General features: G+C 44.7%; 1 protein-coding gene across 4 annotated transcripts; it reads right to left on the reverse strand.

Annotated features, from left to right (window-relative positions):
- Positions 1-522: 522 nt before the first annotated feature.
- On the reverse strand, positions 523-18304 carry tmem102 (transmembrane protein 102). 4 transcript variants are annotated; one of them, XM_010887727.4, is made up of 6 exons: positions 18115-18304; positions 17093-17307; positions 7260-7444; positions 6593-6793; positions 6074-6445; positions 523-5718 (listed from the first exon to the last, which is right to left on the reverse strand). In XM_010887727.4, exons 2-6 carry the CDS (start codon positions 17292-17294, stop codon positions 5113-5115), a joined length of 1566 nt encoding a protein of 521 aa, XP_010886029.2. In that variant the 5' UTR covers positions 17295-17307; positions 18115-18304; the 3' UTR covers positions 523-5112. The 4 variants fall into 4 exon arrangements, with proteins under 4 accessions (XP_010886029.2, XP_010886027.2, XP_010886026.2 ...); XM_010887725.4 differs by having other exon boundaries at positions 6074-6457; positions 18066-18302; XM_010887724.4 differs by having other exon boundaries at positions 6074-6457; positions 18115-18301.
- Positions 18305-18694: the final 390 nt, after the last annotated feature.

Genomic DNA, 18694 nt, shown 5'->3' on the forward strand with positions numbered 1-18694 from the left:
GAATTACTCATGTAAAAGGTGGGAATATTGTTCCTATACCCAACGTGTACTTACATGTACTTTTTAATGTGGCATTGAAGAAAATGATATTCCAGATACAGATTCCAGATATTTCAGATCCCCCAATTGCTAGCACATCACAACGGAGACAGACTTGTTGATTTTGCGTCGTGCGACCAAACCAGTTGGAAACCACAGGGGCACAGGAAATACCTCAGAGAATATACATTCTGGCACGGACATTGAAGAGATCTACTGTTTTAAACACCAGCTGGGTCATCAGGCTACTTGAATGGACTACCTGTAATCAGGGGCGCTGTATAGGGGGGGAATATATTGGTTTTGGAACAACTAGATTTTTTTGTCATGGGGCCCAAAACTCTAGGATGCGCCCCTGCCTGTAATGTGGAAAAGGCCTTAATGCTGCTGCCTATTCTGGAACCGGCACTTCCATGGCATTGATGAAGGACAGCACTCCGTCTCTGTGGATCGGACTCACAAGACTCGACAAGGAAACTGCAGTCAAAATGATTGACATGTCGGTTTATTTCATGCTATAGCGTCATTCAATACAACCAAAAGAAACCAATAAATACAGCAAAACAGTCATGATATGACGAGAAAAACTTAATTTGCACTTTATTAAGGAAGAACATTTAAAGACCCATAGCAGTCAAGAAACCCCACTACGAAGTCAGAATAATACTGCGAAATTATGAACATGTTCTCTTAGTAAGAGAGCTATTTGAAAAGACCATGTGACAGCTCAGACTGTTTGGGCGGGTTGGAGATTTGGCCTGTCCGGCGTCATCATTGGATTCGTTAAAAGACCAATAACGAGTTACAAAACGCTCCCAAATAGCAGCCAGTTGGAAGTCTGGACAGTCTTCATCTCTGCATGGAAAACTGCTCTAAGCTGTGAACTTCTGTTCATCATTTATACTGAAAAGAATCCCTGTAGGGTTTAGAGTTTTCACCAAGAAATTATACCGCGATAAAGGAGCTGTGTTAAACCTTTAATTTACTGATATTTTTCAGGGTACATAGGGGGGAGTCCATGACCGTAATGCCTCAGTTCTAATGCGGTACCCTAACTGATTCAGGACTTTTTGGGATATCTTTGATTCAAACCTTAATTATTTAAGTGAATCAAGGAGTGAAAAATCGCTTACATTCATTATGCGTATCAATCAAAAACAATAATCAGCAGTTTAGGCACAAAAAACATAACATTCAGTAGTTATATCACTGCAGTCACCTCACACTGTCATGATGTCACGCTTCGAACAAGAACGCGATGGGAAAGTGTCGCCTGAAAACGTGATTGTGTCATATCTATCACACCTTATTCAAAATATGTGATACAAACCTTTGCGGCCGAGTTCATTTACTTCCACAAAGACTCTAGAACTTTACAATAAACATATTTGAAATTTAAAAAGGGGATGACAGCTCTTTCAGCATCAGTCTACTGGAAATTAGATTGGAAATATGGGTTAGGGCTGAACTTTTAAAGTGTGTATGTCTGAATATCTTGCAGATGGTGTCTGCATATTGATTCAAGTATAATAGATTTTTCTATGATAACTAACTACCATAGGAAGATAAAGGTACATAGTGAGAGATTCCTGACAGTGCATATTTTAAAAACGAAAACACATTTGAAACCCTAGGGTAGCAATCAGAAAGTCTGTCAACATTCGAACAATGTTCAAACAACTTAATCACAATGTTGGGTTGTGGTGGGTTTAATGTGTAGGGGAGCAATTAGGAAGGACCTCAGAACGAAGCCTTGAAACATCCTGACCACGAGCATATAAGTTCACGAAGGATCTTACAACACCACTACAAGATCGGGCTTTGGCATGTCGAATTCCCCCACCTTGAACGCGCCAGGACCCCAAACGCACAAGGTATCCGGTGGTTTCCATCCCCACACTTCACCGCCTAGCCTAGGACTACATTCTTGTGTACCTCTACAATCGCCCACATGCTTTGGTTGGGTGCCCTTCTGACTCGCGCACACACACACACACGTACCAAAGCTACACAGAACAGAAGCACGCACCATCACCATTCAGCAGTAGCTGCTAAATCACTCCACTAACTGAAGCGGTTCGGAAAACCATAGCCACGTTTATACCAGTGGTACCATTATACTGTACAAAGTACCCAAAAAGTAGTACTGTTACTTTACTATCACATTCTATACAATCTAGAATATGTAGAATCTTGAAGATTGGGTTTTTTTGGGATTATGACGAGTTTGATGAGGCTTGGGAACACTGTGACGTAATATTCCACGGAGCACTTAACAGAGCAGTGCACTTCTAGGGAATAGGCTGCTATGTGTAACTCACCCTTCCGCAGCTTGTACTCAGAGCTGAGGGCAAGCCTGTTTTACGGTTAAATACGGTCTGGGTTTATACAGTATAGAGACACGAGACCCTTTCCTTTAGCAGTAATCTCTACTCAGGGCCAGAGGCTCCCTGCCTTTCCGGCCGTCCCACAGCTAAAAGACATGTCTAGTTGGACAACCTGGTGTCCCCAAGTCAGAAAGACATAAATAAAGAGACAAAGAGAGAGGAGGAGATTTACAGAGGGGTTGTAGAATAGGTAGCCAGCACATAAACGTGTTTAAGTCATGCTGTGCATTTGTTCCATGCCCATCTTCTGGGGATTTCTTTGTCACTCAAGATCAGCACAGTCTAAGTGCTTGATATGTCGTCAGATGATCTCTCACACACACACACACGCACACGCACAGGCCAACCAATCAGGAAAAAAGGGACTATTACAAAAACCATTGGAGCCTCCTGCGATCCAAATTGTGGAGGCAAGACCATACAAAAGCTCTTTCTCTGAGTTTCAAACACTCCCCCATCTTAAGACACACAGGACTAAACGAAAGAGTAAAGAAAACAGCCCTTAGATAAGCCTCACCCAGCTGGCATGAAATAGCGTTGACCAACACCAGGCCCCCTTTGCACTTTTCTTAAAGAATTCTCCATTTGTATTATTATTTTTCCAAAATATATTATACCTCAATATACCTATACCCACTACACCTCAATATTGGAATCATAACATTTCAGAACCAATTTTGGTCAATTTATATTTGGCAAAGGTAACTGTCAACAAAGGCTTATGGTTGCCATCATTGAGCTCAGCTAGCTGCACCTTTCCACTAGTAATCTGACCCACATTTGAGCAAATTCATTCAATATTTGAGGGATGCCCTTCACCATCTGCTGTTTTCTGCTCTCTCAGTATGTTTTGATGTGATCCTGAACTAGACTCTTTACTTGGCACTCCATCATTTTCAAGCGTTTCATCTTGAATCATTCCAGGGTGTTTTTGATATGTGTTTGGGCTTGATGTCCCGCTGGAACCTAATGAAATGAGCTGCCTGCAATCAAAGATGAGAGATTAGATGATGCTGTAGGGGGGTTTTGTTGCCAGCCGTACTGGAGGCCTTAAAAGTGGGCAAGGCATTGAGAAATAAGCTGATATTCAAGTGTTTCGTAGTTCAAACACTGGGTCATCCCAGGAGGATCTGGGTCTTTCAGCCATGCAACCAACCAACGCCAAAAAGCACAACCGGAATGGTTAAGAAGGGATGCTGGAATTGTCTAAAACACCAGATCAGAATCACTTCTATAACCCTGGCGAGATCTAAGAATGGCACTTGGTGAATGGCACCAGGTAGCTGCTGAAAAGTGGGTTGCCAGTGGAAAGGTGCAGCAAGGGGCTACAATTACAGGTGAAACACGGATTTGCCTGCATGTAATTAATCCTTCTTGTATAAGTAAAATTATAAACACACGTTTACAAAAATCCATTGGTCAGGCACATGGTGTGGGGGACAAAATAATTAAAAAATGCACTTAATTCCATAAAAAACAACAACATGGAATCACTAAAGAAAAGTGCAAATTCCGTCTATGTGTCTGGTTGAAACCTTGAACCCGTCACACCCTAGAGCAGCGCTAATGCTGAAAACGCAGATATCAGAACGCGATCAAAGAGAATACAAATATCGGTTTCAGAAGCCAACCCTGCCTTAAACCCCCGCTCCCTGTCCTCCTTACACAAAACTGTTTACCCATACAGTAGTCAATCACACAACATCTCACCCACTTTCAAAGGGACTGCAATGAAACGACGTCGGTAGCCGCACATGATGTGAGCCTTATTTGAAGATAAACTGCCTCGAGTGTTTAGGATTTTGTGTCGGATCCGCGTGTTGTTTAGGATTATAAAAGGTGGGGATTCAAATTGACTACGGGTCGGTTAACACGGGCACACACCTCTCTGAAGAGGTGGTCGAAATACCCCTTGAGTGTGGCTCTTTGGTGCGTTTCGTCACATAATGTTGAAATGGTAGTGCAGCCCTGGGCCAGACAATCACATAAAAAAAAAAAATACCTGAGAAAGGGAGTTAGTGAAAGAGAGAGGGGCAGAGTTTGGACAGAGAAATTAGATAAAGCAGTACAGGGAAGAAAAAAAATATACAAATCCCCACACCAAAGCAGTTCCCCACACCAAATTACATTCAGTTACATCATAGTACCTTAATTCCGGTTTTCTTATTCTGATACCACCCACTTTGATCGGACAGGAAAAGGGAGAAGATATTTTCTAGTAGGGTGGGGAGAGAAGCCTAGAAACCCTTCGGGCCACACTGAGTCATTTTCTAAAGAAGCAGCAGCAGACTTCTTTTTCTGTATTCTCAAGCGATTCCTCTCTTTGCTTTGTAGCACCAGACCAGGCCCAAAAAAAACACTGCGCCAGGGCAAGTTCGTTAATCGAGCAGCGTTCCGTCTCCACGGTAACGGCCGAATGGAAATGTTTCTATTGTGACGTTGCTGACATTACTCTCGACATAAAATGGACAGTAGAAGTTGATTTGTCTAGCCTAGGGCTCTCTGGGGACACCCTCCTGCTCAGTGTCTTACAGCAGCATCGTTAGCATTAGCATTGTTGCCCATCAGTAGGGGGCAGCGTAGGGAGCAGCGATGCTTGGCAGTGTTTTGGCAGCCATCCCGGTTGACTTGCCAAACTCTGACCTGCCATTTGACTTATTGGTGCGAGTGGACGACGCCCCTCGGGTCAGTAGAACTTGTCGTCGATGCGGAAGTGCGGCCTTGTCACGTCGTCGGGGTTGAGAAACACGGAAATGGACTTTCCTGGGTTTTCCGTCACCAGCTGCTGCAGCCTGGCGGCCAGCTTGTCGTCTGAGGGCGAGATAATGCCACTGGCCAGGTATCCATGCCCAGGGGAGCCCCCGTGCCCATTGGTGGCGCCCGCCGCCTCCCGTTTGAGCAGGCTTACTTGTCTGGCCTGGTCCAAGGCTGCCCGGAGGTGCTCGGTTGGGTCTGAACGAACATGGGCCAGCTTCCGGGCCACGAGCAGCGCCTGGCTATCGGACAGATGCTCCAGCATGTTGCACTGGGGCAGGAAGTAGTTGGGACAGCTCTTACCCAGGATGCAGTGGGCCAGGTCATCCAGGAGGCCCAGGAGGAGGCGGGCAGGTGCGTCTGGGTCGGGTGAGGAGAGGTAGGCGGGGGGCAGGCGGTCACAGGCCCAGAAGAGGAGCGTGCGGAGGTGGTAGGGGCTGAGCCCAGTGCGGGGTCGTGCCAGGACGCGAGACAGCACGGCCTTGGCAGCCTGGAAAGCCTGAGCCACAGGGAATGGGATGCACTTCTTCAACTGAACCTGGACACAGACAGAGAACGAGCAAGTCATATCTCAATGCAACAAACACAGTTAACCGTTACCACCTCAGGAGCGGTTAACCGTTACCACCTCAGGAGCGGTTAACCGTTACCACCTCAGGAGCGGTTAACCGTTACCACCTCAGGAGCGGTTAACCGTTACCACCTCAGGAGCGGTTAACCGTTACCACCTCAGGAGCGGTTAACCGTTACCACCTCAGGAGCGGTTAACCGTTACCACCTCAGGAGCGGTTAACCGTTACCACCTCAGGAGCGGTTAACCGTTACCTCAGGGAGCAGGCCAAAGGAACAAAACCACATAAGAGCTAGCGTTATCCAGGTAATTTGTTGCCCACCTCACTGCGCGAGAAGGCCAGCCTCCACTCGCGGTCGGGCCTCCCCCCCATCGGGGCCGGGCAGGGCAGCAGGTAGAACCCAGAGATGGCCTCCTCCTCCGTGATCTTCCCATCCCAAAAGTGGTTGGCTGTGAGCCAGCCCTGGGCCACCGCGGGCCAGCCCCGGAAAGACACCACGGGCAGCAGGTCATAGAGGACGCGGCTGGAGCCCGCCTGGAGGATGAGGGTGGTCAGGGGCCCGTTGCGCTCCAGCCTCTCCGGGATGGGAATGCCTCTCTGGGGGGAGCGCCTCAGTTCATCCACCGCTTCCCCCACCACTCCCCAGAACCAGTCTGCCACCAGTGCCGGGGAGAAGTAGCAGCCGTCCAGAGACTGCTGGGAAGACTGCAATCAAATCAGGGCCCAGCTTCAGTTGAAGCGCATTTCAAATCGTTTCAACACTCTGCACAGTAAAACGACACAATAAAACGCATTTCAGAAACCAACACAGTGAAGAATAACAGGAGGGTGTAGAACCACCTGGAGTGACGGGGGAACAGCCCCAGAGGCATTGTGATTCATCCCCCTTTCCTCTTCATCGTCGTCCTCCTCCTCTTCAGGGGGGAGACCGTTCTCATCCTGGCAGCAGATCCTCCACCTGGCCAGGGTGTTGGGGTCGCAGAGACGCAGGGACAGCCAGGAGTGACAGGGGGCAGACTGGCGCATGTCCAGTGTGACTGGCTGGCAAAGGCACCATTCAACATTATTCAGACTTTTCTTAGTGACACAATACTTTGGCTGCTTGCAGAGTTCACACCTTAACAGTGAAATCCACCCAAAACCACACACTGAGCATTTGTAGCTATAATTCGATTTCAAAATGAACACTAATAAGAAAACGTTTGCACAAATTATGGCTGCCAAAGTTTAAAATATTTGTCTTGTATTGACAGTATTCTTTCCCTTAATTAATCCAATCCCAAATTGGAACAGTGTTGACAGTATAATTTAACCTAAATTAATATGCTAACTACACACACAATGTCAAAAGAAACATTACTATGGTAACGGGATGAATAAATAAGCAATGTCATTTCATTCCATTCAATTGCACTCTTAATACTAGAGGAGAGCAATTTTCGGCTTCAGAACCAACCTCAACCCTGGCACCAACAACCCGTTTCAGCACCATCCCCACTGCACCCACCTGGTTGCGATCATGGAGCTTGAGAGCAGGCACCAGGAGGGTGAAGTCCAAGTCAAAATCGGCCCCCTTGGCGTAGTCACCCAGCTCCTCTGGGTTGATGTCCAGGACGCCCTCCCTGGCACCACCCGACAGGAGCAGGTACTCGTTGGCCACAGGGAGGCGCTGGTCCACCTTCTGAACTAGGCCTGGAGCACGCACACGCACATACACACGCACGCACCGAGGGCGAGAGAGCGAGAGGATGAGTATAGTAATCCAAAAGCAGATCCAACACTTGCGCAGGGTTACGGGTCTGTTTAGTATGAATCCAAAGCAATGGATTTGATTCATTAAGTATTTACATCTATTACAGCAGCGGTGTTAGACCTACAGATACTGGAGGGATGGATATTATATATATATACAGTGGGGAGAACAAGTATTTTATACCCTGCCAATTTTGCAGGTTTGCCTACCTAAAGCAAGTAGAGGTCTGTCATTTTTATCATAGGTACACTTCAACTGTGAGACACGAAATCTAAAACAAAAATCTACAAAATCATATTGTATGATTTTTAAGTAATTAACTTTCAGTATTTAATACATTAGAAAAGCAAGTATAATATATATATCCCTCAAAGCTCCTTCAGTGGTCAGAGTCTTCCAGTGCATGGTTTCATGTTATTCTCCACACTAGCGACCCATTCACACCCAACCATGGCTTAACTCACTTAGTGAATGTACTGAATAGTGCCAGACTGGCTGTTCACACTGCATGGCTCAGGCAGAGTGGAACAAGAGGAAGAGAGTTACTGGGAACGAGAAGCAGGCGACGGGGGAAGAAAAGACACTGGAAGAAAGAGCGCGTTATTGAGAGGGATAAAACGAGCGAGAGAAAGGGTGAAAAGGCTTGGAAATCCTAATAGCATTCCATTGATCTAGTTTCCCACCCAGCGCAAAACAAATCAAACCCTCTTCTCTAAAGGGCTCATTAAAACAGAAGAAATACTGAAGCCAATCAAAATCCATTTACAACTACTAAGGTGTGGTTTTATCTATGGCAGTCAAATCTCTCTGTGCTCAGAATTAAAGGATTGCTTTATAAGGGAGGATTCATGATCTCATGCCACTTCCACACACAGGGTGAGGAGCGCACACACACACGCACGCACGATGAGAACTAGGTCCAGGAAAGGGGTACCCAGTGTCCAGACTGCAGTTCAGATCCAGACCCAGAATAGGGTCAATATGAGATCAATATGGACAAGGGGACCCTATTAAATTTAAAGAAAACTGTTATAGAATATATACACTCACATAAAGGATTATTAGGAACACCATACTAATACTGTGTTTGACGCCCTTTCGCCTGCAGAACTGCCTTAATTCTACGTGGCATTGATTCAACAAGGTGCTGAAAGCATTCTTTAGAAATGTTGGCCCATATTGATAGGATAGCATCTTGCTATCCTATCAACGGAGATTTGTGGGATGCACATCCAGGGCACAAAGCTCCCGTTCCACCACATCCCAAAGGTGCTCTATTGGGTTGAGATCTGGTGACTGTGGGGGCCATTTCAGTACAGTGAACTCATTGTCATGTTCAAGAAACCAATTAGAAATTATAAGCTTTGTGACATGGTGCATTATCCTGAAATACTCAGACCGGCCCGTCTGGCACCAACAACCATGCCAAGCTCAAAATTGCCATTCTGACATCCAGTTTGGAGTTCAGGAGATTGTCTTGACCAGGACCACACCCCTAAATGCATTGAAGCAACTGCCATGTGATTGGTTGATTAGATAATTGCATTAATGAGAGATTGAACAGGTGTTCCTAATAATCCTTCAGGTGAGTGTACACTATGTGCTCCTCCCTCCCACTCACCACGGGCATGGAAAATCTGTGTGTTTGCGATGCAACATGCTAACAGTGGGCTAACTCTATTAAGACTCTGGGCACAGACACCCAATGCTTTTTATTCAGGGACACCAGTGTCCCTGCAGCAGGGCCTCCATCAGACGGCACTGTAGCTCCTAACCCTGATCCAGTTCATCGTTGGTGTGCCTGTGTATCCGTCAACAGTGAAGGCGTTGACAGCAAAGGCGGGCATGAGCATGGAGAAGGATCGGTGGGGTCTTCAACACAAAGCAATAATCTGATACAGAAATTCCTTCTCTCCTCTGATGCTTGGACGAGATGATTTCTGAAAAAGGACAGGACGTATACTTGGCCTTGTTTTAAAGGTTTCAGGACAATAACCAATTTTTCCAATGAAAATATATTCCATATGAACACTGGCCAGTACAATTTCAGAGGTTATGGGAATATTACACTGACAAAACAACCAGTAACAGACAGGACAGGAAAGCCGGAGGAAAAATATTATCACATTTTAAAAATGGTTGCCATGTAGTAAAGGCTTACAGTATAAAAATCATTGTTTCAACACAGGGAAATGGGATTCCCACATAGACGTCATTTTGGCAATAGAATGAGCCTTCAAATGAATCAGTCCAGACCGAGCTTGTAATTTATAGCAGGCAATTATTGGATCGCATAAAGAACAGAAATGTTGTCGGGGATACAGGTTTGTACTCCGAACAAAAACAAGCGTGGTTGCGTAAATTCGTGCACAGCAAGGAATGCTCAGATGCAGACTATTTTGAGATGCCAGTTGTCACTTTGGGAAGCTGTGTGGGGTCCTGCAAGACACCCGATTCTCCGATCACTCAAACCCTCTGTTTTTTTTGTTGCAGAATGTTACCTAGAATGATTTCACGCAGCAGTAAATACAGTAAATGTGTAATGTCCCCCTTGTGTCAGGAATCCTTTGGTCTAGGCTGGGGCTCATTTGAAGTGTTAGGAATGTTCTTTCCCCATTTTTCCAAGTCAGCTAAAGATATTTGATAAAATGTGTGAAAAGTCTGGACGGGGCTTAATGGGTACATAGTAACCCGTGGGGAAAATGGACTTCTAATTGCCTATAATGATTCAGAATAGTACATCTTGTGCTAGCATCTATGTTAAAGGTTGTAATTCTTGCATTCCAGTGCTGGTGGAGCCTTTAGGATATTTAACCTAAAGGATCATTATGACCGGATAAGATCATGTAAACTTGAATTAACACGTTCCTCAGATAAGGTGCTTTTCGTGCAAGAGTGCCCTTCAAGCCTAGCTGAAATTATAGTCCCATCTCCAAATAAATGTTTTTATTTATTTTTAAGAATAATTTAATCCTATAAATAAGCAAATGTATTGGAAAATGTGAGTTAACTTGACATTTTGCATGTTGCTGCAGTACACCAGTAAACCATGTAGCAACGGAATTGGTTGTGACATGTTATGAGTGCTAGTTCATAAAACCCATCTTACCAGATGGTGACCAATTATATCAAACATTGAAGTAAAATGGTAATACACGCAATAATAAAAGCATTAAAGCATTACTTGAACTATATATTTTTTTATTTCCATCCATAGATTGTACGGATCAATAAAGGGTGTACTAATAAATTGCCTATAGGCTGTGAACAGATTCCTTTCAATTGCCATTATGGCATGCATTTAATATCACTGGTAAAGAAGCCCAATCCATACAGACCTCCTCTCACCGGAGCATGCGCTTGGATTACCACTGAAATCTGGAGTCTTCTAAAACTGAAATCATTATCAGCCATCAAAACGAGCCCTCACATTAATACAGAGAAAGTGCTATCACAGAGACTCGAGGAGACCGATTCTCTCTCTCTCTCTCACACACACACACACACACACACACACACAGGTAACGGGTGCGTGTGTAACCGACACCCTAACTCGTCTCCGATCTGTGTGTTCTGCTCCCTGCCGACTCCAGTGTTTATAAATTCACTTCAAGCCCAGAGATTAGCCTAGCTTTTATTTCCAGCTCTTAAAATAGGCCATGCCCATTCTTTGAATTAGACACTGGGGGAGAATTTGTTCCCATTTAATCCGATTCAGTGTAATGTCTGGAATCGCTGAAGCGAGAAACCTACTTTTGAAGCTCAAGAGGGTCAGAGGCTAACACTGGGCAGTGGAACCAAGGTTATTAAAAGATAAGCGTGTGTGTGTGTGTTTAATAGAGCTTCGGATCATGTTCGGGGACCAATGTATGACCTCAAGATTGAGCAATTAAATGTTGTGTTATGACTGTGATGTGTCCCTCTGGGTTTTCATGTGGTGACATGTCAAGTGGCTTTCAATGCACTGATTCAGTAAATGGATGAAGGGGAAAAAAGACCAAGGAGACGGGGGGGGGCATAGAGGGAGGGAGCATGGAGGCAGGGAATTAAGGAATGTGTGTGAGAGAAACAGAAGACAGCCCTGAGAGAGAGAGAGAGAGAGAGAGAGAGAGCAAGCCCTGACAGAGATATGTACCTCTTGCCAGTAGCAGAGCAATAATACATGGCACTCGCAGGGTTAATCATCATTTAGTCTTAATGACTTGTGTTACACACACACACACACACGTACAGAAACGTACAAAGCTGTCATCCACGCTATGTTAATTTGAGTGATTCTGAGACACAGTCTGAGGTCTTTGAGATGTCATGACTCCATCTTACCGGCGTTACGGGACTCCGTAACGCTCTCAACGAGTGAAATGTAACAAAAAGTTTAAACAATGTATTATAATTATTCTCATGCTTTATTTGTCAGCCGACTAATCCATGCAGTTGCAACAGTGTCTACATTGTCACTGGCCTGGCCTATCAACAACAGGTTTAGTTTGTCCCATTGCACGAGGACAGCAAGGCAGAATAAAAGTGACCTTACCACCAGAACGGCATTGGAGAGAGGGCCTCCCGGTGGAGATGAGAGCCTGTCTGGCAAAGACAGCAAGGGTGCCTCCATACCCTCGGGCCAAACTACATTTAACCATAGACCTTGCTGGAGATGACTAAGTAGACTCTGAAAGGTGGAGATTGATTCTGTTGCTATCAACTTAATTTGGCAGATTATTAGCAGTGTGTGAGAAAGTCCTGCCTCCAGCGGTTTCTCGTAAAAAGTCTAGGTAGGCTACAGTAAGGAGGCCTGCATCTTGTGATCTTAGCATACGCGTAGGTATGTATGGCAGGACCAATTCACTGGTATGTAGGAGCAAATCTGGGTAACGCTTTGTAGATTAACAGTAAAACCTAAAAATCAGCCCTGGCCAAAACACGTTAAGAACGGAGTAATGTGATTGAACTTTTTTCCTTCTAGTTGAAGATTCTAGCAGCAGTGTTTAGCACTAGTTGAATTTTATTTATTGTCTGGAGAGAAGAACATGGCAATAGACTAATCTTCAAGTAACAAAAGCATGGATTAGCAAAAAACATTCAGTCATCCACTTCCTTATGTCTGAATCCCAGATGTCCATGGTAGGTCCTTGTGGGGCTTCTCCATTGACGTAGTAATTCTGGATGACATCACCAACATGTCACGGCAACATAGATATAGAGTGAAAACCATAGCAGCCCCAAAACCGAGCCTTGAGGAACACCAAAACATGCATTTGATCTGTGGGCAGTCCATCCACACAAACCAACTGAAATATTTCGGATAAATAGGCAAGAACGCGCCCACGTAGCCCAACATGGGTTAGCAATGTGTATGAAAGAAGGGGGTGATAAATGGTGTAGAAGGAAGCCCCCCCCCCCCCCGATTGACAGCCACAATTCTGTGTACGGCGTCTCAAACATGCCGGTGTAAATTCAAACCACTATGGAAATGTATATGCACACCAAAATAAGTCTAACGTTTTACACTCTGGTAATGTAAACAGGCCTTAAGGTAGTGGTTTTCAAACAGGGGTGCTAGGATGCCCTTACTATAAGGGGCACTTCAGAAGCCTCATGACACCAAAGGCTTACTAGCAAAATTAACATACATTAGGGGCAGTCTGGGCATTGCTAAATTCAGTTGGCGGTACATTGACCAAAGAATACTGGGGAACCACTGGCCTACGGAAATCCACATGCAGCCCCATCTGTCCAGAAAAGTCCCTTACAAAAGGTATCACCACTGACTGGTTATTTCAAACAAGGGGGTGACCCCAACAGGCGGAGGTGCAGGCCGACACGCAGACAGAATAAAAAACAAGCACAGCGTGAAGAGAAAACCACAGCTTGTTTGTTTTAGTTGTTCTGCTTTTGTCTTCCTCAACTGTGTGTGAACTCCTGACTTTGCGGGCATCGACTTGTTCGAGACAATGCTTGAATTACGTCTCGTAATTTGTTTTTGCACCTCGGCTGAATTTTAAATGGGGCCCCCTCCCTCACTCTCCTCTCTGGCTTTCTTTGTGTTTGACTTAAAACTACTCTGAAGCAGTGTATAAAACAAAGGTTTGGTTAATGAGATCTGTGGGGAAGACAAAGGGGAGGTAATCAGTCTGGTATTCAGAGGCATTCATTAAAAAAAAGTGAGTGTGTTCAAACAAAACGTGCCACCCAAATGGCATCCTAATCCATATTTAGTGTACTACATCTGACCAGGGCTAAATGGCATTAAACAGAGTTGAGAACTGGTTGGGATGCAACCTAGTGTCTTTGAGAGTCTAAGACATGCATACACAATACAGCAGGCTTCTAAAACACAGCAGGCTTCTAGAACACATACTTCAACGTCCAAGGCTACTTAAAGAGAAACTGGCAGCATATTAGAAACCTGACAATTTGTTTAAAAAAAACTTTTGAAATTCACACTCAAATGTATACTTTGTTTTAGGACATACTTATTTTTGTCACGTTTCCATAGAATGTTTTTTTATTACTTGTTTAACGATTTTCCTGAACATTCGATATTATAGGCGGGGTTTTTTCTGGATCAACAAGTGGCTTAGATGTTGGGTGTGGTCAGGTGCATATCAGAGGAATGACTGGGGGAGTGGCCTGTCACCCACAGAAATTAAGAAAATTAAATCCCCCCTATCCTGATAATGTTTAAGACAATTTCTTAAAACGTGTTTCTCCGTTGAGCTGACGGAAAACATTTTCCCATGAAGCTGAGAACAATGGCACTGCTCACTCATTCACCATTTCAGATGTAGCTATTCTATGCAATTACTGTTGCAAAACAGCTTCTGTCAACAGCCCATCATCAAAATAACATATCACAACATTTTGGAAACATTCCAACTGAACGTTTGAGAATGTAGAAGGCATAAGGGGTCCTTATACATTTGGAAGAGCACCCATCCGCGTAGACATGTCACAATATGGCAGACAATTATTCGGGTCTCTGGACTACAATTTAGGCCTAGGAACAGATGTTGAGTTGAAGATGGAAGGAACTTGTGATCCGACGTTAATCTGATTAGGGAATTTTCCTCCTCCAAGCCCATCTCTCTTGGAAAGAGTCAAATAAGGTGTATAATAACACAATAATAACACAGCAGGAGGCACAACTAACGCCAAGGGGAAGTTGTTTACTAGATCTACAAAAAGTACTCTTGAAGGGGGCGTGACCTTCTCCTCTCCCCCTCATCCATTGCCTGAGGTGGGGCTGGGTGCTGGAGCCAACAGTTCAAACTAATACGGCCGTGGCCATCCGTTCATGCTTAACAGCACTGACCCACTCCTAGCATTTACACTACAACCCAACAATTATAAGACATTATTCCACATTAATGTCTTATACTTGTCCACATTACTACAGACACACATAGCCTCATTGTGACGAAAAGGATTTATTGAAGCGCTACAGTCATTAGTGTCCACAGGCGTGCTACAGGCTTTAGCCTAACAGCGTTTAGTGAGGAGCTACAGGGCTTTTCCTTCCTTGGATATGCTGCTTCACTGCGTGGTGGTATACCTCTCTCTGCTGTCTCTCTAGCCTCTACCTCTGTCAGCACGGACACCCAGTGGGGAGCATCCCGGAGCTCAAAACCAGGCGTGAAAAGAAGAAAAAAAGACCAAACTAGGCTTGAAAAAATGAGACACATTACAGGCACAGACACAGACACAAATCCACACACAACTTACGCACATGACAGATACGTGCACAAACACATTACTGTAAATTGCAGACACACACACACACACACACACACACACACACGTGCAAGCTCAAGCAGACGCGTTTGCCCGCACCATGTGGTTTATTTAAAAGACCCATTTCATCAGACATAGTAGTTGGACGGCAGATATTCCCTTTCAACTGCCTGGGCTACCTCCTCTTCAAAGTCCTTCAAAACCCACTGCGACTCGCTAATGCACAGTACACTTACATCCCACACTACCATTAAATATGTTCCCTGGCAGAGAGCAGGAAATCAAACAGCGCAAAGGAAGAGGGGGTCTGGGGGAGAGGAATGGGGAGGAATAGATCCTACATTTTGGCAGCTATATAGTGAGAAATAATGCAGGAAAAACTCTACTGCAAAAAGAGTTTATCTACAACCCCGTTTCCAAAAAAGCTGGGATGCGGCGTAAAAACAGACTGCAATGATATGCAGAGCATTCAAACCCTATATTCAAAAGAAAATAGTACAAAATATAAAATGCTGAAAATGAGGATTAATTAGGTCAACTGACAACAGGTCAATAACATGATCGGGTATATAAGGACCCCTCCAGAGAGGATGGACCTGTCAGAAGTGAGGCTGGGGAGGGCTTCACCACTCTGTGAAAGACTGCACTGGTAAATAAGTGCAACAATTTAAGAGCAACGTTCCTCAACGTAAAATCGCAATGAGTTTGGGGGATCTCTTCATCTACGGCACATAATATCATTAAAAGATTCAGGGAATCCGGAGAAATCTCTGCATGCACGACAATTTGAAAGAGTTAGTGGGAGACATGGACGAAAGTGACTTAGTACTAAACAGACTCACAGTTGGGAAAGTGGGAGGACACAGTGATGGCAGCGGGTGTCAAGGTGTTGGTAGGAGGCAGCAGACAACAAGGGAGAGGCAGTGACAAAATTGGCTGCTAGGCTAGCAAGCGCAAAAACAAAGGGGGAGAGGCAGCAAAAATCCAATATTTGACTGGATTAGCAGAAGCGTCCGTTCTATTTTTTGGCAAACATGTACACACCGCCAATCGTGACTCCTATTCACAGCTGTTGTTACCAGGGAAGGCAGGAGAGAGAGACATAGTGCCAATGAGCCTGTTTGCATTGTGGTTTCCTCTCAAGCTAGACATGATCCACAAACAGGACTGCAGTGGAAGAAAGAGAACGGGAGACAGAGACAGCCACAGAAAGATAAAGGAATCGAAAAGAAAGAAACAGAGAAAGAAAGGGGGAAGGCGGGGGGGAGCATTGACACAGAATAAAGGAATGCGAGAGGGAGAAAAATGGAAAGATGAAGGGGGAAGTCAAATGGAGGAGGATTAGCAGATAAAGACAAAGCAAACGCAGGAAGGGCTACTGGCCAAAAAGACACTGGTTTCAGTTGCACTGGGACAGACAGGGTGATTAGGAAGGAGAGAGCAAAGGAGTAGGCCCCCGGAAAGAGCTTGAGGAGCAAAGAGGAAGAGGGAAGAGTGCCACCTTTTGGTCAGAAAACCTCACTTCACCTGTCGGTACCGCACTCCAGGACCATGACAAAATAAACACAGCCCACACCCTCCTTCCAACTTTCCTTTCACAACAGACCTATACCACAGAAATTTGTTTTACATAACTATTAAAACACTATTGGACCCAGTGGTCATACTCTCCTGCCAGTCACCATGAACTTTAAGCATGATTTATTCCTGATGTGTTATTAACAATGACATCATAACACTGCTACCTGGCTATCTATATTACCCTGGGTAGACCTGATGGCGCGGGCTACAGGATAGGCCGGCACATTCGCCCTTCTGCTTGGACATGTATTTATTTATAGTGTCACGCCACCTACCCAGCATGTTGAAGATGAAGTCTTTGGCCGTGTGGACCTCGAGAGCCAGCTGGTCCCCAAATTCCCCCTGTTCCAGGGTGACCAGTTCAGACACCTGGGCTGACAGCTGCTCAAGTGTGGCCCCCGAACGGAAGTCCACCTCTGAGGCCCTCTTCACCGGGGCAGGAGACCGGGGGGCCACCGCACTCATTAGTGTCTCCATGGTGATTTGCACCCTATAGTGGGGAGAGGGATATGTATAAACTTCATGTTTATGAATGTGAAGGGGTTATGACTCATAACTACTTGTTTGTACATTGCCAGTGTAGTTAATCAAAATGGAATTAAACAGGGCGTGACACCAGGAACGTTATGAATCACCGTTATGATTAAGATCACACACACACACAAATTGATTAGCATATCAATGGTAGGTACTTAAATAGCCTAGTAGACAGCTAGCCAACTCTGTAATTGTTTTGATGTGTTAATACATAGTAAACAAGTCCGATGCAGATTCACAAATGAACATCAAAGTTCTCAGTAATCTGAAAGACACACCGTGATTTTCAAATGATAGTTACTTACAGTCAGTAACAGCACGGGTGCTGTTCTCAAAACTAGGTCAATTAGCAAGCTAGCTGGCGAGCTAAATAGCTACAGTAGAATCTAGCACGCTAATTAACTGGCTAATTTATGACTCAGTCTAGACATCTAACATCGGTAGCAGGCTAGCTGATCAACTTTCAGAAAATGTGATTCTTATAAGAGCAACCAATATCCACTGCAGGTACACCACTTTGGAAAGGACATACTAGAATCGATTTTCGTTAATAAGCTGACTAGTTAGCATTAATTCGCTAGCTAGACGGCTGGTAGCCGGACAGGTGGTGATAAGTGCACCAACATATCTGAGCCAGCGATTTTTTCACACGTCGCAACGTTTTATTAACTGAATGAATTAGCTAATATAAATGTCAACTAGTAAACACACCCTAAGCACGCAGATTGGATGAAGTTTCTTTGCTATCTTCCAGGCTTACTGTTTAGGTCTTTATATTGAAATCCGATTTCTAGTCCCGTCATTTCCAACAGGTCCCAAGCGCCGCTATCTTCCCCCTAGCAACACACAGATCCCGGAAATCACGGTATTCCACGGAGGATCTTGGGATTAGTAGTGATTGTAAAACACCTCCCAAAACTACAAAGAGGATTTGCATGCCATGATTAAATGTGTGACCCTGATCTGTAGCCTAATGTACTGTATACAGCAGTTGAGATAAGGAGAGTGCAGAGCAATCCTGGTCTGAGATTGGATAGAGAACTATGCTGGTCAAATAACCTAGAATCTGAAATCTATTTGCCAAGGAAATGTGCAAATAGGACAGGGACAGCAATACACAATGTAAAAAGATACATTCACACACACCGAGAACATGCACTTAAAACGCAAAACATAGACCAATATACATGGAAAAGTAGAGACATGTCTCTAGCTAACTTTCAACTCATTGTCATTGCCACACTATCACTGTTAAGATATTACATGTAGTTGAAGGTGTGGCATTAGCTAAAGAGGCTAAATCTCATGTTAACTCTAATGCAATTAATAGAAATTGATCA

The sequence above is a fragment of the Esox lucius genome, chromosome 24 (genome assembly GCF_011004845.1).
Source record: "Esox lucius isolate fEsoLuc1 chromosome 24, fEsoLuc1.pri, whole genome shotgun sequence".
Classification (NCBI taxonomy): Eukaryota; Metazoa; Chordata; class Actinopteri; order Esociformes; family Esocidae; genus Esox; species Esox lucius.

Coding starts and splice junctions, on each gene's coding strand:
- tmem102 (XM_010887725.4), bottom strand. CDS start 17,294: ATGGAGACACTAATGAGTGCGGTGGCCCCCCGGTCTCCTGCCCCGGTG. Junction 7,445..17,092: donor CTTCATCTTCAACATGCTGG/GTAGGTGGCGTG, acceptor TGCGTGCTCCAG/GCCTAGTTCAGAAGGTGGAC. Junction 6,794..7,259: donor AGCTCCATGATCGCAACCAG/GTGGGTGCAGTG, acceptor TGCCTTTGCCAG/CCAGTCACACTGGACATGCG.